The sequence below is a fragment of the Astatotilapia calliptera genome, chromosome 12 (genome assembly GCF_900246225.1).
Source record: "Astatotilapia calliptera chromosome 12, fAstCal1.2, whole genome shotgun sequence".
NCBI classification, from domain to species: domain Eukaryota; kingdom Metazoa; phylum Chordata; class Actinopteri; order Cichliformes; family Cichlidae; genus Astatotilapia; species Astatotilapia calliptera.
The window spans coordinates 15099733-15121896 of NC_039313.1; the positions used below are offsets into that span (position 1 = coordinate 15099733).

Sequence of the window (22164 nt, forward strand, 5' to 3'; positions counted from 1 at the left end):
TGTTATGGTTAGATTTGTCACCTGTAGACCACATGCCTATAGATTATAGAAACATAAGGGGGGGGGGGGGGGATATGGCTGCACATACCTTGGGCTGCTTGTATCTCTCGGATTGTGAAACCATTCAATCAGCTTTGTGTCGGAGGCCACGCCAACTTTAACCATGTAGGAGTATGGTTCCACCTTAAAGGCCCAGTAATGTCTGCAAAAAAAATAAAAATGCAATTTTTTCACCTCAGAAAGAGGAGGTTATGATGACCAGTTTGCCCATTCATTCACTAATGGGCTCATTTGTACCAAACCTGGGAACTGGCAGAAGATTTTGCAATTAAACCTACTTTGCACTGACGAAACAAAATCTACTGCTCAGTGAGATTTTTGTATCAAGTCCCAGTGTTGGTTGTTTGTGTTTTGCATACCTTCCCTGAGAGATGCCCGTGTCCCCAATTATGTAATCTAGTCCAATGTAGCTGCCTGTCTGCACACGTTCGGCTGCGAGCAGGAAGGCCATGCCAGCTACGCTCTCCACAGTATCCCGTCTCTTATTTAGAATGAGCCTCTCCGTGCTGAATCCACACTTGTCACTGAACAGGAAACCAAACACTGCATGCAAAAAGACAGAATAGAAGAATTAGATAAGCGGGACATAAAAAGGGTGAACAAAGAGGAGTACATGGAAATCAGAAATATGAATGGGACAAACAGACCCAGTTTCAGAAGAGTCCTTATTGAGCATTTAGCTCACGTAAAAGGGAATATTTTCTCTATTCTGTTACTGGGTAAGTGACAAAGACTGACACAAGAGGGTGCTATAATACAATCTTAAAATGTACATAAAGAACTACAAGTACCACCATCATCATAACACCATGACAGAGAAGTCTAATGAAACCATGTCCTATATTTCTCATCTGGCTGCAAATGTATTCTATAAATAGTCTGAAGGCCAAAGGCCATGATTACCATGCACCAGGATACATATAAGCTAACATGATTATGCCGGTTCACTCAGCCATTCTCTCCAATCTGAGGCCTACACTGGGGAAAACCTAGTTAATTAGCATGCGTCTAGGGAAGTCCTTTAAACAACTAGGGCATGATGATCATGTTTGTATAAGCTAACCCAACGTGTGAAAAGACAACGAGACAGGAGTTTTATGCAGTCTTATTTAGCTTTGCATTTGTTTCAAATATTGCACACAAGCTGGTAGATTCCCATTTTCAAGTATGATAAACTTTGCATACATATTTCAACATCAGCGATACAAAGTGACCTGAGCTGTTTCCATTCTTTAGATTTTATATAAAGAATTCAATATTCTCTGTGCACCCTGACATCCAAGAAATTCCACTAAAGGGTTATACACCAAAAGTTCAAACCCCTAGGTGAAATCCTTGTCTAGTTATCGCATTCACTAAACTTTCAGATTCTAAACATCTGACCTTAGCCTCAAGTTCACTGAGATGCAGATTTGTCCAAGACTTGCAATAGAAATGCCCACGGTATCAACTTATAAAAGGTTCTGTGTTGCTTCATTTTCAAGTTATCGCATTCACAAACCTGAGTGTCCATGTTTCCCACCCATCCACCGACTGCAATACCATAGCCTTTAATGGCTGAGGGGTTAAAAACTAAAGACAGTCTGTAGACTATACATCCATTACACACACACACACACACACACACACACACACGATATCAGATATTTACATCTGACATTATTTGAACTACTGATTCCACATACACAGTGACACAGGGTGACTTTTCCCTCCAGACATTGGATGCATGAGTCAGAAGCATCAGGAGACCATCTGTTAAATTTGACTGCGGTATTACAAGTCCTCAGCAACTATTTGTACTGTAACGTCAACAATGAATGTGACATCATGGGGGGGGGGGGGGGGGGGGGGGGGTTGAGGAATTTGCCTGACATAAATGGTCATCTTTAACCATTAGTACAAATCCTTCCCCCCCTCCCTCCTCCACACCTTCTCTAACCCAGATTCTGAAACCACCATCTGTTCTTCCAGCCCTAAAGAATGCAGCACCCCATAATGGGGAGGGGAAAAAAAAAAAAAAAAAAAAAAGGGCCAATATGCTTTGTGCTTGTCCATACCATTTCTAAAGAAACAGTTTGTGCTGTCCTCATTAAGTACAGTTTTAGTGGAAGATACGGAGGAAATATTGCAGAACATAACAGCTGCAACTCCCTCGATACATAAGGCAGGTGCAAGAACCCATGTCTCAGACTGGATTTCTTATTTTTCCCCAAGTCGATTTAATTAGAAAACTCAGTTAAGTAAAAATGTAAAAACTTATTTCCACTACTTCCAATCAATGACCAATTATTATGTTTGTTATCGATCTGGGTATCAGTGGGTCTAAGGTTTCCCTGATCTCACTAAACAGTTGAATCATAAATCAACATAAGTAAATTTTTATTAATAAACAGGTTCTGTAACTGGTGTCAATGGCTCATCCTCCTTTAAAAATATGATGCAACACTGATGAGTAACCAGGTAAAAAATACTGACAAGTCAGGTTTGCTAAGAACAACAATCATGTCATTGGTTTACAGATATTTTATGCTTTTGCTCCTGAAGCTAGATGTCCGACAGGCCCGTCTGCATTTTTCTTGCCACAGCCAGGGGGCAAATAGGAACAACACTGGATGGAAGCATTATTCAAAATTCCTAATAAAACATGGATGCTACCATCCATTTATTAAATCTTTAAAGAAACGATAGCTCATACAATTTATGCAGCTTGAAATTAGTTTCCAGGTAACCATTTTTTAATAATCATTTTAAATCAAATTCATGTAAATATCAACTTATGAGCACTTAGAACAGGCAAAGTTTAAGCCAAGCCAAGTTTAAGCCAAGCAGGTGACTGACATGTCAAACATTGACATGTCAGTCACCTGCTTGGCTGGGGGCAGAGTGTTAGCATCTCATAGGAACATCAGGCTGTCTTAAACTGAAGCTGTTACATCATAAACAGCTCCTTGCAGGAGCTACAAGGGTGTAGGTTTTGTCTTTTGCATTTTTGCCTCCCTTGCTTGAAATTCCACCTCATTACTGACGCACACAGAGTCCATCCATTCAGACTCACACGAACCAGACAGCACAGGAATGTGGACGCTCCGATCGCACAACAAAACACCACAAATAACAACACTTATCCGCAAATCAAAACGCAGGCCTATCAGATCACAGGGGGATGCAACATGTTTACAGCTGATTTTGATACAGGCTCCTGGCATGACGGAGTGGTGGAGCCTGGAGATTATCAGATTTTAAGGATGACTCATTACAAAAAAGGCTCTGCAAACCTCCTGAAATTATAGCATACACCCAGAGAAAACAGCCCAAAGTGAGGAGACTAACACCTTCCAAGCAGGATGTAAATCAAAGTGATACAGTCCCTTACTGGGAAGGCTCCATTTGAATTCAAGCCCAGCAGATGGCTGGAAATGATAATCCTTTTTAATGAATTCCACCTTGCATCTTTGAGGAAAGCTTAAGAATGCCAGCAACAGATGCAACTGCAGGTTTCTTCTCCAAGCTGACATGCCATCCACTCCCACGCACACAGACAAAAGCTATATTGGTTTCAGCAATCTGAAACAAAAGCCATTACTATGGTGATAAACTGCACCACCACTCTGCTTCATTACCTCCATCCTGCATGCTGTAAGGAAATTCAAAAATGTTTTAAAAACAGTGGAGCATCCATCATTTTATAATCTCCCTAAAGTCGAGCACAGCATTCAGCACAGACGTGCTTTGAGAACTAGAGGGGATAGAAAAAGCTTAGCTGCTGCCAGAAAGAGGCCCAATAACAGGGGTTGGTCCTCCAGTAGTCAGCGTGGCAAGTCATTAATGAGCTCAGCATCAACAACAAACAACAGCTTGAATTGAGTAAGTCACCACATTCTTTAACACTTTTACTCTTCCGTCTCCAGCAGAAGAACCAACACAGGATTGAAGGGGAAATGCAACTAATTTTTAACTAATTGGAATAAATCATGCGTCTCAGGCTTACCGGGTGCAGGTGGCGTGTGGAAGGTGACCTCAGGACTGTAGGGGCTGAACATGGAGTTCCTGCAGCTTCGTACTCTGAAGGAGTACAGACTGTCAGGCTCCAGGTCACACACCACGGTGCTGGGGCCGTACACTCTGTCTGTGGCCCTCCAGACACCATTGTCCTCACCATCTTCCTGGGATGGGGACTGGCCTGGGCCTCCAAGTCTGGAGAAAAATTATATTTCTCCTTCAAGTATCTGCAACTCATCCGTGGCGCTACACATCCCTCTACTCCCAAAGTCATGCTTGCACTCACCTGCGGTACTCAAGCATGTGGTGATCAGTAGGTAGGTGGTCATCAGAGAGCCTCCAGCAGATTGAGGCCTCATTATAGACTCTGCTATTGGACAGGTCAATCAGAGGTGGGTCTGGAACTGGAGAAGAGGAAGAAAGTGTAAAGAATAGAGCAAAGGAACCAGTCAGTATAATCAGGTGAAACAACAACTAAGGCCAAACAACAAGTAAACAAACTGCAACCAGGAAAGCCTGTAAAATATAGCATTTAACATCTGTTATGAAGATTTTCAAAACAATGACAAATCTGGGGAAGAGCTTGTTTTGTCCAAATTTAAAAACAAATCTCACATGGCAGACCGTAGTTCTGGAAGATTTAGGATTTGCAAGACAACAGACCATTCAATTTTATTTAGATAACAGCAACTTACAGTCACCTAAAGAGATGAAAGACGCATATGAATTTAAGAAAATAAAAATACACAGCAATAGCAGCCAAATTACTTTCATTCTAATCACGCTGAGCCCTGTATTTCAGCTACATAGCTTGGGCTTAAGCAAATGAAGCAATGCAAGTATAGCTAAGATTAGCTTTGTCGGGATCAAGACTATCCACTCAGGACAATGGACTATCTTGCATAATGAAGCTTAAGAGTTTTTCCCAGACTCACAGCCAGGAAATGCACTTACACCCAACTCAGCTTCTTTCCCTTACTGCACTTTGTTTTTCCCCCATCCATTTTCTCAACAGTCATTTCAATTTCCTGCTTGTGTTGTTAACCCATCTCTCCATGGCTTTACATTCACCTACATATATATACTGCCTCTGGCTTATGCTAGAGGACAAACCCCTTGAAGGATTCCCTCAGTTACACTCCTCAGCTAATTTATTTCCTCCAGAAACAATCAAATTACTGCATCCATGTAGGTCACAGCTCCTCTCCAAGATCAAAGCATTTCTCTGTATACTTCCATCATCCTCCCAGTGAGAGTTCCCCTCATCCCTTTGGTTATATTTCCCCCCCCTTCTAGTTTTCAATCCTTCCCATTTTTGTCATCTTTTCCCCACAATAGTACATCCCCCTCACTGACCAGTGTCACCACTGCTGTTAAGCTTTCAAAGTCACTTTGCTAATCCCGAGTCCCCAATTTACTTCTCCCAGGCAGCTCTCCTTTATGAGCTTGTGTAATCTTAAAGCACAATGTATTAAGCATTCTTAATGTAGATTAGCATTAACTAGGGAAAGTAAAGAGTAACCACCACAGGCCCTCTTTTTTTTTTTTTTTTTTTAAAAAATCAAAGCCATCTGCTACCCTGACAAATAAAATTTTATGTTTTCACCTGTTCAAATAAGTGAGGACCAAACGGGGCAGTCAGCCATCCAACTCAGCAGGAAGCCCTCGTTCAGTGATTCGGAAGAAACACTATTGATCATGTACATTACAGCTTACACTGCAGGGAGCTGCTCCGACTCATATTCTTTATCATTCCCCTGCTCCCTGCACTGGACTTTCAACAGCTCCCACTTCAAAATCTTTAAGCTTTGACATGAAAAACATCCTTTAAGAGACATGAAATGTTGAGACCTCTGATCATAGTCTGATGTTTAGCAGAAACTCCAGTTTGAAGCTGACCACAAACGGGCATTTACACTTGAGACAAAGCAGTCTTTCACATCCTCTTAAGCAGAGCTTTTTTTCCCTTTGGGGGGGTTCATGCGCCACAGTATGGCCATAGCTGGGTTAAAAGGAGTGAGCACAAACGCATCGTTATCCAAAGGATGACGAGTGCACTAGAAAACATGGACAAGAGACAAGCACTGAACAAAAAACACTTGTCAGTCTCAAGTTTTTAAAAATGCAGTCAAGTACAGTACAAGGATGAAGGAGAGGATCCACCAATAATGCAGTCATTTTTAAACCTCCTTAAATGTAATTACTGCAGTATACAGGCGCACTCACAGCTTATTATCTCATAGGCTTGGACTAAGCTGGCTCCTGCAGGCCTTTAGATTAAAAAGGCTGCCGCCAAACTGCTGCATGCAGCACTTTTCTAAAAAAGAAAATGCATCACTGCTACACAGGCAACACTTTATACAAAGAAAGTCAAATCTGAAATTTAAAGGACGTTTTTAAATCAAGCTGAGGACTAAGCAAGTAACTTCTTTAAAAATATAAACTCGCTTAAGTCTTTAAACAGCTTCATTGACTATTCAAAAAGAAAAAGGTTTTCCAGCAGCATTACCTTCCCCCCCTTTACTCCTGTAAAAAACAGAATCCACAGCTCTCTGCTCTTGTGGCCTTTGTACAGAAAGCTTTTCCTACACATTTTTATGTATCCATCGTTTTTAACCACAGTAAATTAAAGATGGCCTGTAATCAGATTATAGAGGAGATAATAACTAGATCGTTATCCAACCGTTCTTCGTGAGTCACAGAAAAACAGACCATTTTCTTTCAGTGTCTACACCGAGCCAGCGGTAGCCTTTGAGACGTCTCACATCACTGATTTTCAACAAACCGAGCGGGGCTGCTCTTCAGTGCAGTAACAAAAGCCCATAATCACAAATTCATGTCACCAACGGTCACTGGAACAAATGCCAGCTATTTAGTTGCACTAAATAATAATGTTCGGTTGCCGTTTCACTGAACAGCACCGAGAGACCTCAGTGCTGTCTATAAATATCAACATTCAATCCCTCGATATTTACCATCTAGCGCTTTGTCTGAAAGAACATCTGACAGAGCTAAAGCCTTTACTGCCACCGAAGCAGCTTGTCAAATAACTGCTATCAGTTTTCAGGATGGCCTCAAACACCAATCAAGTGTCACTGCATAACTATGACTGAAAGTCCTGTCACAACTAACCATCACTATATGCGGTGGAGAATATCAATACCACCTTCTCTCAGTCACTAATATGTATTAAGTTGTCAAGTTAGATTAAAGAAAGTAAAGCGCATGAGGAATGAGCCTCTCCCAAACAGAGCCAAATGTCAAAGCATGAGTCACAACATGGCTGTGTTGAACTCCAATTTGATTATTAAGGAAAGTCAGACAACGTCTGAGCTGGCTACCATGACGACAGCTATTGGTCTGTGCAGTCTGAGCACTTTGATGGCTGCTTTTTTTTTTTCTCTCCTTTTAAATAAATAAAATGTGGCTAGTTGTAAAGTTGACAGAACCAGAGATGATTATATGCATACAAAAACTATTAAGTATGTTTCTGAGAAATCAGGTATAAGACAAGACTTTATTGATCCCACAGTGGGGAAATTTTTGCATTAACTCAGCTCAGGTATAGATAGAAGGAACATACAAATAAAATACCAATAAATATAAAATAAGTAAGATAATGCACCACACACACACACACACACACCATCCAGTATGTGATTATGGATATGGTTGTGGAAATATGCAAGACAAACTATAAAGTTAACTATTCTACCACTACTATTCCTATGGAAGTCATAGATATTGTACAGTAATGCCACTGTTTTGCACATGTCTCACTCTGTATATTTTATTTAATTTATTTTATATATTTTATTTATTGTTTACTCTATTTAATTTGTAAAATATGTGTACACACACACAAAAATATTTAGTATACACATCCAGAAATGCATATACTATTATATATTGTACATATATTTATTAGTTTCAGATGTAGCCATTCTTGTATTTTGCTTGTTTACATTATTGTATTTTGCACAACTCTGTTGCTTGTGAAGCTCGCACACAAGAATTTCACTCACGTGCTGTACCAATGTACCTGCACATGTGATGTGACAATAAAAGTCATTTGATATGTATAAGTACAGACATGTACACACACTTACACACTAAATATACCTGCACATGTCCAGACACATAGAAGGTCCATTATGCATGAAGTGGTGACTGTGGATCTCCACAATGTCCAGTGACTTATGACATTGTGATTGAGGAGTTATAGAGTAACTGCTGTTGGGATGAATGATCTGCGAAAGCGCTCCTTCCTGCAGCGTATGAAGTACTTTTTCTGCCCAACCAGAGGTCATTCGAAAGAATGCAAGTTTGCAGTGCTTCTAGTCTTCAGTACGAGTAAAACAGTGTTATACAAGTACCAGTCTATTAACCATTTACTGCTCAGATACACAGGCTGTTTCAATTATACAACTAGTCTCCCTGGGCATGTCTATGATTGGAGCCAAATGCCTGGAGCTGGGCCTTCTTATAAACAGGAGACTGGGTTCCTAGGTGACACCCGTGTCACTTTTCCATTCCTTCAGTTTTAGTGACAGTTCGAGGGAGGCATTGAAGCCAAAGATGTCCCCTTTGCTTTTTCAAATCTCTGGATATACTGATGTAAATTGTATAAATTAGGACGACTGACTGAAACGTATGGGGTTGAACCAGAATTTGAGTTTGGAGTGCGATTCGATGTAGCAGTTGAGGCCGGAGTAGCTTCTCCAGTTTTTCTTCACATATTGTGTGTCAGATAAATGTCAAAGAGCATCATCTTTTAAGGTTCTAGCGTTGCCTCTGACCGGCCTTTCAGTGAGCTTGTGATGACTTGCAGTTCCTTAGCAGGACATTTTTGCAACCTGCACAATAACCTGGATGCACTTTAAATAATCCAGGTCACTCCTTCACAGACCTTTGAGTCTCAAAACGGGTGAACAGATTTAAAAACAAATCTGTCAAATCAATATAGAGAGGTTAAGTACACATAGCTTGTTAGATAATGAACAGTTACGTACCTTGATCAGATATTTAAGACATTTTTTGTTTGAGCGCTTTATGGTCTTGCTTTGAGATCAGTCTGCTATGACTTACTGTTTGCTCATTATTTTGAGGCTGTGGGAAGACAAACCTGAAATAGGTCAGAATAATGCAGGTTGAAGAAAGCATATATATTCTCAGCCCTGGGAAACTTCTACCTGAGCAGCTTTCTGACAGAGTAAACGCCTTTATAAATCAGCAGACCAGAACAAACCACCAACATCCACAATCTGTGTAGTCACGGCTCTCATTTTGGTTGCCTACAAATGACCTCTGACCTCTTAGCATAGCACAGTTTGAATGGCTCTGCATGCAACAACAAAAAACTAACTTATTCAAGTTTTAACCAACTTGATTTGTAAGGAAATACAACAGCAGGGCTCTACATCATATTGCCACATTTTGTCATGATCTGGACGAGCCACAAACAAAGCCGGTCTTCATGCTCACAGATGAATAGAAGCATAAATGTCACCATGTTTTCTTTCATGAACTGATGGGATCACTTTTTCCAGCTGAGCACGATAAAGCAGCTCGCTGTTTACCACAGTTTTTCCAGAAATGAGTTTGACTGAGCACACCAAACCCCTGAAAACAATATTTGCAAACCATCCTGTAAACAGATTCACCTTTTAGTGCATCAAAGTCAACTGAAACAGGGTTTAAGTCAGAAATGATTCAATAAATGACATTTCTGCCAACCCAAGTGTTGCCTTTACTCTGAAATCATTTACCTCCACCAAAGCACATCTCTTTAAGCAGCATTTCTTCTCTGGATGTGTCCAGGACAAACTCATCAAAGCAGGGGTCAGCTGCAGGGTGAAAGGTCCTCAGAGACTCTGTGGCTTTCTGGATCCTAAAACATAATAATAATAATAAAAAAATAAAATAAAAAAATCCTCATCATTAAGGTAAGATTTTTAATTATAGACTTCTGTAAGGACACAAAACAGCAACACTATTCACAGCAGACAGAGTGCCTCCATTGCCCTAATGTATTTTCAATCAGTCCTGTACTCTGGGGTCATCTGGCTATTTTTAATACAGTCTCTCATAAGCACAATGAAGGATTAAAGGCTGAATCTTTGTCAAGAGTAAACTGGACAAACCATCCTATCATGACTGTAAGAGAAAAAGGTTCTAGCTTACAAAAGCTGCTCAAGGAGATCAATTAGTGAGCTTAAAGGAGAGGATACTGAGATACACAGCACTGACTTGGCACTGTGGCACAAGTCTTCTTTAAACTGTCCTTGAGTTTGGTAACCTGTGGTTCAGTAACACGTGGCTTTGTGACACATTTTAGTCAAACATTTAATCTGATTGAATGCAGCACAAAAATAAACCAAATCTAACATAGACAAAATCCTGCTTATGGCATCCAGAGAATAATAAAAACTAATGATTCAGTTCAGATTTCAAACTCTAAAGGCTAAAGTTATTTGTAGTTTTTGCGATTAATTAACTATGCACAGTCATGCGACTCAATATTGTAATCGTTGGACAGCCCTAACAATCATATTTAGCTTCATTTTTTAAAATGAATGTATACTTGGTTACTTTATTCATAAATTGTCACTTTGACAGTATTTAACGTCATAATTCTGTAGCTCATATTTGCTTTAAGTGCACTGCTCAACTATTCCTTCACAAAAGTGCAGCTTTCCTCACGAATAATACAGATGATTATATACGGGCAGCTTTTACTGCTCACCATTTGCATCTCTAAGCTTTGTTACATTATCAATCATTTCTATTATTGTACTTTTATCCTAAATGTTATCATTTTAAACAGATGACTGTAGTGAAGATTATAGTTTTCTGGTTTCTGAACCATTCCATGTGCACCTGCTGAGGGACGTGAATCTCTCTACAGATGAAATATAGATGTATATCTCACCAATTTGCATACCTGACATGCAGCTGCTTCGCAGTCTGCACAAAACAGGATTGATCGGTTTCCTTCAGCACCTCCTGAGCATAGCCCACCAACCCACTGTTCTCCAGCATACCTTGGTACTCTTCCACCTGGGCAATACCATTTATAAGTCAGTTATAAGTGTTTGTTACAATTGTGACAGCATCTTGAGAAGTCAGGCTAGTTTTTAAACATCTAGAAAAGTTCAAAGTACTTATTATGGACTTCATGCAAATATGACGCATGAGATAGAGAAATCAAAGTCTCACCTGGCCTCTGAGCTGCTCCATGCGACGGTTACGAGACTGCTCGATTGACCTCAGCATCTCAGATTTTCTCTCTTGCAGAGTCTCAAACAGACGCTCAAAGTGCTCGTTGGCTTGACGCTCTGCTAACTGGCCATTTTCCTTTAAGAAAAAGACAAGTTTCTCATCATCTTAAACTAACAGTATTCATTAGATGCAATAAGCAGACATTTCTTTAAGCCAGCCAGAGTGCAAGTCATTGCCACTATGATCATTTAAAACAAAGCAGTGGGCATCGATTCCTCACTTTTTCCACTCGAGACTGTTGAATGAACCTTGACGGTACGCATTTCATTTTATTGTAATTCAGCTGCAGACATTCAACATTTTAAACTCATCTCATCTAAGCCATTGTTCGACACATAAGTAGCAAACATGAATGAATTAAGGCCTCTGTTTAGTTTTGAACAACATAAAAAAGTCACTCCCATTTATACTCAATGAGACAGAAGCATCAATTGCAAAATGAAAAATTAAAAGCATAACAATCACCTATTGCTCACACACCCAGTGCCCTTTACAAAACTGAAAGCGTGGGTATGTTGAGCGCTCGCCATCTATGACCAACATCAAAGTAAAAGAGGAACCAGCTGAGACACTAAAAACCCCGACTTGCGTGAGGGAACCAAATCCTGCGTTTCCTTGTTTGTGTGGTTTGCATACTGCTTGTTCAATGATGCTGCTTACTCTTACAAAGACTGTAACTGTTCGACTCAGGCTGCTTTCTACTGAGCCGTATTAAAATTTCTTTTCTGCAGCTATCAACGGGAATTAACAGATGCATTTGTTTTGCACCATCTTATTTTCAATTTGACTAGATTCAAAAAGGTTTAGACAGAATAAAGCTGCTCCTTCTCCTCAAGAAGGAGGAGCAGCTTTATTGGCACAAACTGATTAGAGGAATGCTAAAAGTGTGAACAAAGTTCATAATACCTTCATAAATGTGATAAAAAGCAGTATAGTGATAACCGGCCCTTTTATTCCATCCTGAGTTACAGATTCTTTCAGCTGCTTCCTCATTGGGTCACCACAGTGGCCAGATCTACATGTTTGACTTGGCACAGATTTTACACCACATGGCCTTCCTGATGCAACTTTGCCAATTTATCCAGGATCCAAATTTGTTCTCCTCTCCTCCCAGCATCTTTAACAAGTAAGTAAGTGAGTGAGTCAACCACTGCACCATGTAGCCACCTTCTGCTCCTTATAGATTTAACACCGTCCAGGGATTTTGCAGAAGATGATAAAGTCGGAATTGTTGATATGGACATTTTGTGTGCACTTTGACGGTCAAAGAACCTCAGAGATGATGCAATAACCATAACCCAATTCCAGGTCTTTCGAGTCCAAGTTAAACTAAATCAAATCAGGTCTTTTGCCTCTGACTACAACTGATGATTAAGGGAAAAAAAAAAAAAAAAAAAGTCTGCAGAGCATACAGTAACATCAAAGGATGTGAGAGATACAGCAGCATGAGTCAGCTCTCTCACCTCAGTCTTATTGATGAGCACCTCAAGCTCAGTAATCTGAGTCCTGACCTGGTCCTCTTTGCTGATGAGGTAATGGATACTCTTGGCCAGCTTCTCCTGGGGAGGGAGGAAGGAGAGAAAAAAAAAAAGAAAAAGTGAGCAGCATTTCAGTATTTACAGTGAGCTTCACAGAGCCTTATACTTGCTGGCACATACACAAGGCATGAGACTAATAACACAACCTTAAAATACATTTTCTGGGAAAGAAAACCGTAACAGGCACCACTTTAAAAAAAGAAAAGGTTTTGTAGTTTGAGACGTTCATCAAAAACAGGGGTCCAATATATCAGTTTATTACTGATGGACATCTCCGGACACAGTGACGCTGCACTTCTGTTCAAAGAAATTATAACTGACATAGGTTTCTGGGACTGATCAGGACATCTGATACTCCTCCCAAGAACTCAAAGGCAGAGCACACAAAAATCACATGGAACAAATGGTCTCATTAAATATTAAACACCAATATGTTTGTATCCACAAAAACCAGCATATAGAATTTCACAAAATCTGCCTCGACTTGCTAAGCCCTGTTAAATAAATCCCTCTAAGCAGGATGACGTTCAGGCCAACAAAACAATTACTATTAAATGCATTTTAATTAAAACCTATTCTGCTGATAGCCTCATTGTGCTTTAGGAGTGTGTGGTTGCTGTGACAGCAGCTGCCAACACAATCTCATGACATTTTCGTCTCCACGTGAACTAAACAAAACACTAAAATGAATTAAAGGTAATCATGGTGAAAGGGAAAGCTCTCAAGAGGAGTTTGAACTCAATTAGCCAGCCTGGGTTTAAGTTTCCAAACAGTGACTGACATCTACAGTGTGCTTGCTAGCACTGGAACAGGTCAAGCATTAATATTACAACAGCAGAGGAGATGAAATCCAGGAACAAGTCGGTGTGTGGCCCACTACAGAAAAAAGCTGCCTCTGAACTTCTTTTGTTGCATACTTCAGCGATGACGGGGAGCGTGGACAAAAGGCTTTTACTTGAGTCCAATTATGCTAGCACCAAACTTCTGCACAACAATCTGCCCTTAAAGGATTCTCAAAACCTCAAATCATTCGTTTTATCTTTCACTACAGTTTACCTAGTCATTACCAGTTTTTAAATAATACAATTTAAAGTGTACTGACTGTGTGGGGGAGAGAAGAGAAAAAAAAAAAAAGAAAAGGTCTGAATGTGTTACCTTGAGGATCTTGTATGCACTGCCCATGGAGGTGACTTTGTGGTTAGCATGGGATCCTCCAAGCTTGCACAAGTGACACACGGGACGCCTGCAGACCTCACAGTACATGTTCACCTTCTCCATCTCGTGCTCTGGGCACATGAGAACCTGCGAGATTAAGGAGAAAACATAAATTATCGCCCCCGAGGACTCACTTTGTCACAAGTACCACTTAAGTCCCAGTTACATAAGCTCTGAAAAACAAGGACTTAAAATTAATCCAAAGAACGCATGTACACATTAAACTGCACTGTGTTAGACTGCATAGAGCTACACAGTGTTGATAAAATGTTGACAAATGAAGTGAAACAGGAAGATGAGCTAAAGCCATTTAAAAAAAAAAAAAAAAAAAAAAGAAAAAAAAAAAAAAAAGGTGGTAGACAGCTCGATGAACCATTTCCTGATGGGTCTTAAAATAGAACTCAAATCAGCGCTCCAAATGCCAAGATCCTCATCAGAGGCCAAAACAGCAGATACACCACTCCTCAATGAACATGGAATGCAACAAATACACAAAAACCAAAAAGAGAAAAGTTTGTTTCCAATGGACATTCTAGACAAACACTACACAATAGGAATGTATAGACATTTGAAACAAGCTCTGGCTTGACCCAAACAGGACTCCAGCTCTATTGCTGAGGAACTGTTCCCCTTTCCTGGATGATTGCAGCTTGCTCCGATGAATACATTAACCCAGAATGTCCAGGTCACATTTAACAGGAGACATATGGGGTCTAAATGCTAGCCAGGGAAGTCTGTAGATATGTCCTGATCCAGAAAGGTCTATGCTACTCTGGCACGGTCCCACTATTAAAAAAGAAAAACCCCAAAAAAAACAAAAACAAACAAACATCCACAGGGCATAAGTACAGGTAGGAGCACATCATCTTAGGTCCTCTGTCCAGTCAGATTCCCACTGAGAACAAGCAGATCAGAGATGGTGCTCTCGTGGACATGGAAGTCTGCAGCAACAGCTCGGACAGATGCCAGCATCCAGCGTGGCAATAACCTGGCCTCGGCCAACTTCACTTAATCACGCGAGTTTGTGTTCAGCAAACAAATTACCAATCCCCAGACTAAAACCAAACAACAAGAATTGAAGACTAATTACAGAATTTGTTTGGGTTTTCACATGTAAAAAAGATAAAACTTGCACTTCTGTTTTTGACTAGTATATGACACAGGAACCAATTTTATAGTTCTGCTGAGAGTAAAGTATATTTGATTCTGTTTCTGAGTTACACCATGCGTCACTGACCTTTCTGAGCTTCAGAAAGTGATTAAATATAGTTTGATCAGCAAAGTTAAGTTTTAAGCCAAACTTTCTGTATAGCAATGATTAGAAAACCAACACAGCTGGTAAAATTCACCATGCATGACATGCAACTCTCATACCGCCATTCAATCAAGTAAGCAGAAATCTATCAACTAATGTTTAACTCTGTGATAACATATCTTGTTAACTGTTCATAGTTCAAAGTTGTTTTGTTTATCGTTTATTACTTCGTGAGAACAAACTGACAGCTACTGAGCCACACTCACCTTGGGCCTAAAATTCGTCGTGGGACCAACATACTCGTGCTGGGCTTTGGGTGTGCCCCAGGGGTGGTGCAGCTTGAAACACTCGTTACAGTAGCTCGCCTTGCAGTCCATGCAGCTCTTTGTTGCCTCCTGCTGTGGAGGCTTGCAGATGTTGCACATGATGGCGACGGCTGCGCGGGCAGCCTGCCGGTAGCGCTCCACGATGCTCTCCAGGGTGAAGTTTCGGAACAACATGCTGATGCCGCGTTCGCCCAGATCTATGTCATGCTGGCAGCCTGGGCACGGGATGGCGGTGACCCGGGGAGTCACAGATCCTCTGCGCCATCCCGGAGAGGAGATTGAACCTGGAGGAGAGCAACGAGGGCAGAGCACTGAAATGAGTGTCAGGAATATAGAGTCACAGCCTTGGGACACCCATTTTCCAGTCTTGCCTGAGGCCCTATTTTATTATGTGAAGAACAATGTCCTCTGATTTCTAATTACAGTCAATTAACAGCTTTCAAGAGGTTCCAGCACAGTTTAAAGACAAATAGATTCGTTTTGAAAAGCAAATTCACAAATAGAGCCTCAGCATGTCTCTCTTTGTGCTTCATTTCCACAGTGACAGCTGCACAATTGAGGCATGGCTGTATTGGGGCAATACACCCAGCAGCTGTCAGGGGGGGGAAAAAAAAAAAATCCACAAAGAAAGACCATCAAGGGTACTGGAACAGGTTAAGGAGTGACGTTTGGCAGGAAAGTCAGCATCCTTGGAGCTTATACACAGTCTTAATAAGAAATGCATTTCATTCAACACTTACTACATGAAGGAAGAGTATTTTAAGTGCTTTTAAGTGCTCACAATGATCTGGACAAAGGAAATAATTCAATTTCCCTTAAATGGGTGATTGGCAAAATAAAGATGAAAAACAAACCACATGATTTAAACAAAAATAAAAAAAAAAAACAAGCAATTTTAACTAAAGTGCACTGTAAGACAAAGAAAATAAGCTTTCAATAAAAATTTCAAGCAACTGACATGTCCAGTTCAATGCAGGAACACTTTTCACATAGCACATCTCTTAAAGCGACATTGCTTTCAAGAGTCTCACAACATTGTGCTTGTTACTGATGCGGCAGCATCAGAACAAGGCAGCAACACGGTTACACGAGATCACATCACAGACACAAGCAGGGTCTGTCAAACAAAACATCGCCACCACACTTAAAGCCAGCAAACTGACGTCAGAGCACGCAAAAATTAATATATTGCTTCACGTTTTTGAGGGACAGGGGAAGCGAGGAGTGCTGGATTTATCTCTGTTTGCAAGCCAGCATTTCCGCTCCGTTTCCGAGGACCTAAAAAATTAAATCAAACACTCCTCAGGTAAGCAAAACACAGGAAAACGATTTGAAAGCACCACTTCAGCAAAAAAAGTAAGGAGGGGCAGCTGAGGGAAAAGCAGCAGCAGAACAGCAAACACACTGATGTGATGTGTAGCCATGCTGGGTTCTCAGATGTATCAGTGAACACTGATGGTGCACCTCTACGAGGTCAGATCTGACTGACCACAAACTATAGAGCTTTGTTCACCACAGTTTTTTCTACCTGAATTTATTTAACATAGGTGAAGTTAAACATTTTGCTATGATGTTACGATGAAAATCTCAGGCCAATGATGGAAATGAAGATGGCATGGTCTTATTAAAGACAAGCAGAGTCAGTGGATGACAAGTCTGGCAAAGAAAAAAAAAAAAAAATGTAAAGAAAAGCCTTCATACTTAAACGAATGGTGCTGAAGGTCTTTATATCCTGCAAAGACTGCACGTGCGTGTCATGCAGGCACTCTGACTCAGGTTCTGGTCAGCACATAAGGTGTGAGCAAACAAGGCCCACAGAGCAGATGCCTGAAGCAAAGCGTGTTTGTGTGTTGATTTGTGGATCTGCAGAGGGAGCAGAGCCAAAGGCAAAAACTGACAAGTCATTGCAAAGAAAAACTGACCTTTTCTTTTTCCATCCTGTCCAGACCTTTAGACAGTATAATGCAGAAACCTACCATTTCTTCCCCCCCCCCTTAAAAGGCTTCAGATTATCAGGATACATTCTGGATGTTTAAACTCACTGGCAACTTTATGAGGTACACCTATTTAATTGTTTGTTAATGCAAATAGCAGCAATCCAGTGCATTTAGTGTATGAAGACATGGTCAAAACGATCTGCTGAAGTCCAAACTGAGCATCAGAATTTGGAAGAAAGGTGATTTAAGTGTTAGTGTAACGGTTTTTGGTGCCAGATAGTCTGGTCTGAGCATTTCAGAAACTGCTGATCCACTGGGATTCTCCCACAAAGTTATCAACAGAGTTTACAGAGAACATAATGTTACAACGGTAACTCAAATAACGCAATTTGTTACAACCAAGGTATGCAGAAGAGCATATCTGGATCTTATATTAAAACTTAAGCAGCACTATAGCTACTGCGTGCCACTCCTGTCAGCTAAGACAACTTACATACGCTCAGAAGACTTGGGGTGGGGGTGACCTGATGGGTCTCAATTTCATCTGCAACATCCACATGGTAGGGTCATAATTTAGCCCAAATATCAAAACAGGTATAATGGCTTGGCACACTTTTGCTCCAAACGAGCATCGTAAAAAAAACCCCAAAACCAAGTAGTATTTTTGCTAACCTGCTAACCACGTCCATCCCTTGATCATATTGCACCACATCACAAAGCATGATGATGAGTTCACTGTACTCACTGTAGTCACCAGATCCCAATCCAACCTTTGGTCTGTGGCTGAACAGGAGATCGTTGTGCGTGTGAAGCCTGTATGGTACCATCATGTCAACATGATCCAAAAATCTGAGAAGGGTTTCCAGCACCTTGTTGAATGCCATGGAGAATTAAGGTAGTACTGAAGGCAAAAATGGGTCCAATTCAGTACTAGCAAGGTGTACTTAATAAAGTGGCCAGTGAGTGTATACTATAAAAATGGTTAAGTCTGCAGTTTATGAAATATTTACTTCTATGAGCAGATATCCAAGGCAGATTAACAGGACTCCAATTAGTACAACTACACTTTGTTCAATATGGAAATGTAAAATATTAACTTAATACATGTTCTCCAAGGCCAGAAAAAAAATATAATATAAAATCAAGTCAACTCCCATTATTTTTTTGTACTTTTGGGTTTGTTTGTTTTTTAAGGGCTTTGGGGACACTACATTATTTTTTCAGTGTTCAAGAAAGAGACGCTGACTCTGCTTCAAAGCTGAGAAAAAATAATTGCACCCGATTAAAAACATCCACTGAGCATGTTAAATAAACTTCATTCGTTAAACTAAAAGGGCTTGTGTTAGTCTTGTTTTACTTTGCTGGCAATCTGACACTTAATTCATCATGCTTAAAATAATTAGAGGTAGGCTCAAACAGGTTTGTGTTCCTATAAGTGGTTTCTCGAACACTCATTGTCAGGTCAAGCATAACGAGCAAATTAAAGGCAAACATATCAGGAAATAATGACAGTTAACAAACTTGGCAAGTCCAAACATACTGTATGCTTTTTTTTTCCCCCACTGTGTGTTTAACTTAAGAGACCTACAGTTCTCCATGCCTATAAAGCTGCTTTAGTTGCTACCGTGATTTAGCGAATAATGTAAGGCTTAGTCCACACACACACACACACACACACACACACACACACATTCTTGTTCCACTTCAACTCCTAGGAAACTTCCTTGCCCCATTCTCACTAATTTGAGCTCCTTTCAATTCCTTTTTGGTACGAAGCAAACTGTCTGGGACACTACCTCCCTCCCTCACTCAGGCACTACTTTCTTTTACATACCGACTCATCGTTGGAGCATTTCATACCCATTTTAACACTCAGGTTTTATGCTCAGTGGATATTTTTAAGGGTCTTTTAAACCAGATATTAGTCATTAAGTGTCTAACATAGAGTTAAAAGCCTACTTTATGTATTAATCACAGAAATTCTTCATAAGAACCTATTTTATATCTGGTGTGAGTCTGAATGGTCGTGTGAATAGGGCTAATGCAGACTATGTAGAAAAGAGGTTGAACCAAACTAGGGTTTCACAGGGGTTCTAGTAACACTGTACTCACTACTACAGCTACTCAAAACACGGAGCCCGCGTCTACCTCGACTTCCAAACGACCTTCGCACAGTGGCTGCAAGCAATGAACAGAGAAGTGAGGTGAGACAAACAAGGAAAAAATAATAAATCCTTTAAATGAAACAAAGCATAATGTGAAGTGATGCGTGAATAGAGATTTTTAATATGACACTGGAAAAAAAAGTTAACTTATGAGAAAAGTGACAAAAATGGTAATGCAGTTCAGTGTCATGTAAAACATTTAAAATACATTTTGAACAAAGTACAATTAACTCTTGATTTATGCATTATTACTAGACAACTTGTATTAAAGGAGAGAGAGAAACATACATGTCTGGACTAATAAATGTGGTCCTCATTTTATTTTTGGCCTAGAATGTGTATTAATAGCAACAGTTTGGCTTATGAGAAATGTTTGTCATGTTTATATGCCAAGCATAAAATTTAAAGAAGGAGACTGTTAGCTTAGCTCACCATTAAAATTAGGCAAAGCCAAAACCACTTTCCTACCAGCACCACTTGCAGCCTTTTGCACAGATTTAAGGGAGAAATCTTTTTTCCTTTTGATGTTCAGACACCATTTTGCTCTCAACAAATTAAACAGGGATTGTCAAAGAGTAAAGGACAGATATTTCATTTATCAAGATCCAATATGGGATTTAAAAGTAAGCTTAATTTTTGTGAGATTTATATTATAACCCACATTATATTATTTTAAGGTTTACCTTACAAAATAAAGCCTTTTGAGGCAACTGTTGCAGTGACTTGGCACTATATGAATAAAACTGAACTGAGATGTTGGCTGAACATTGATATAAACTGACTGATAGCCCTAATTATGCTGGCCTATTTCCATGTAGAACATTTGACTAGGTTAATTGTCATTTACCTGTAGGCAAAGAATCAATCATGCATATGCTAAACAGATTCTGGACACCACAATAAATTAACACTGCGGAAGTTTGTTTATGCCACTGGAAAGAGAAGGGAAAAAAATTATAGCCATAAATAAGACAAATTTTAGAGAATGTAAACTTTGGACTTATGGGTGGAAATCCCCCCCTTTTTTTTCCCAGCGGCAGCTCAGAGCTAAAAACATTAGCATCTTTAGCCAACTAGCTAAAGATGCTACCAAAGTTGATGAGTTACCAAAATTAAGTTCGCTAAAGTCGGAAACATTTTAAACAGATGGATAAGCGCCTGTTTTTATGCCTTGTGGTTAGCAAAGACTGTGATAAAACCATCGGGTGTCCGCTTGTTTATGTTCCACATAAACCTTTCACAATAAAGCTCAAGATCCTGTTGAGACTTCAAAATAAACTGAATCACGTGAAAGATTATGCTGAGTATTTATGGATGAGAAGCAAAAAAAAAAAAAAAAAAAAAAGAGCCGTCAGATGCTAAAAATTAAGACTTAGACTCAAACGTTAGAACAGGCTTTTCCCCGCAGCACGCTGTGTAATAAATACACAAAGACAACAGCGGCCTTTACAACTTATGTCTAAAAATGTATCGTTTTATGCATCAGTTAAAACACTTGACTCCAGGTACACAACGTGCAGCTGGAAACACTTCACGCAAGTCCAGCTGCCCATATTCACAGAATTTACAGAAAATGTAAACATTTTGTGATTTATATCGTTATCGGACGATAGATGTCTTATATCGGGATATGAGATTTTGGTCATATCGCACAGCCCTAATGTATAATTCAGTTACATTTTCCAATAAGAGCATGGAAAACATACTTTAATAGAAAGCAGGCAAGCAAAGCTAACCATCTCCTGGTTATAGTTTTGCATCCAGCATTTCACTTCTAAAACACCAACAAGAAAACAAATTTGCTTATTTCTCAACATGTGACAAGATTACTAAAGCCAACGCAGCCTTCGCCAGCTAACTCTTATTGAGGGTTAGCAGTTAAAGGTTAGCTGTGTTTATAGCCCCAAAACTGGGAAACGTCACGTTTTAGTAACCGCCTTTTTCAAGTCACAGTACAAGGCTTGTCCAAGCTGCACACTGATAAATATAGTCTCAAGTCTTTTCTTTCTCTCCCTTCATCTAATCCCTCAGTCATTCCTCTCAGGCAGGTTGCATCACCATGGCTACCAATGAACTGAGCTCCCAGCAGTGAAGGCGCTAGGAGAGTTAGTTTGTTCTGTTGGGAGTTAGTGTTAATAATGTACTTCAAAGCTTCCTTCTTACACTCACTGGAAATCTGCACTCATGAACAGCCTTATTAAATATCATGTCAACCAAATGTCACTGAATTTACTGTACGTTAATGCTGTGCATTGACCTGAAAGGAGGCAGTAGTCATACTGAGTCCAGTGGCTCTGTGCACAACCTGGATTTTTGCAGGACCTCAGATTTGTTTACTCAAAAAGCAGGATTTGATTATTTCCTGCATCAACAGACGCGGTCCTGCCA

General features: G+C 40.1%; 1 protein-coding gene across 4 annotated transcripts in view; it reads right to left on the bottom strand.

Moving 5' to 3' along the window:
- The window catches only part of trim36 (tripartite motif containing 36), a 32855-nt gene that overhangs the window by 3688 nt on the left and 7003 nt on the right, over nt 1-22164 (bottom strand). For 3 of the 4 annotated variants that reach the window (XM_026187542.1, XM_026187543.1, XM_026187544.1), the window contains exons 3-12: nt 15615-15958; nt 14034-14180; nt 12804-12899; nt 11278-11415; nt 11003-11118; nt 9828-9949; nt 4346-4463; nt 4049-4254; nt 420-603; nt 89-202 (exon numbers count right to left, since the gene is read on the bottom strand). In XM_026187542.1, coding sequence (XP_026043327.1) covers nt 89-202; nt 420-603; nt 4049-4254; nt 4346-4463; nt 9828-9949; nt 11003-11118; nt 11278-11415; nt 12804-12899; nt 14034-14180; nt 15615-15958 — 1585 coding nt within the window. Of the gene's footprint in view, nt 1-88; nt 203-419; nt 604-4048; nt 4255-4345; nt 4464-9827; nt 9950-11002; nt 11119-11277; nt 11416-12803; nt 12900-14033; nt 14181-15614; nt 15959-16871; nt 16953-22164 lie in introns of all 4 variants that reach the window. The other variant, XM_026187546.1, reaches the window with a different exon arrangement.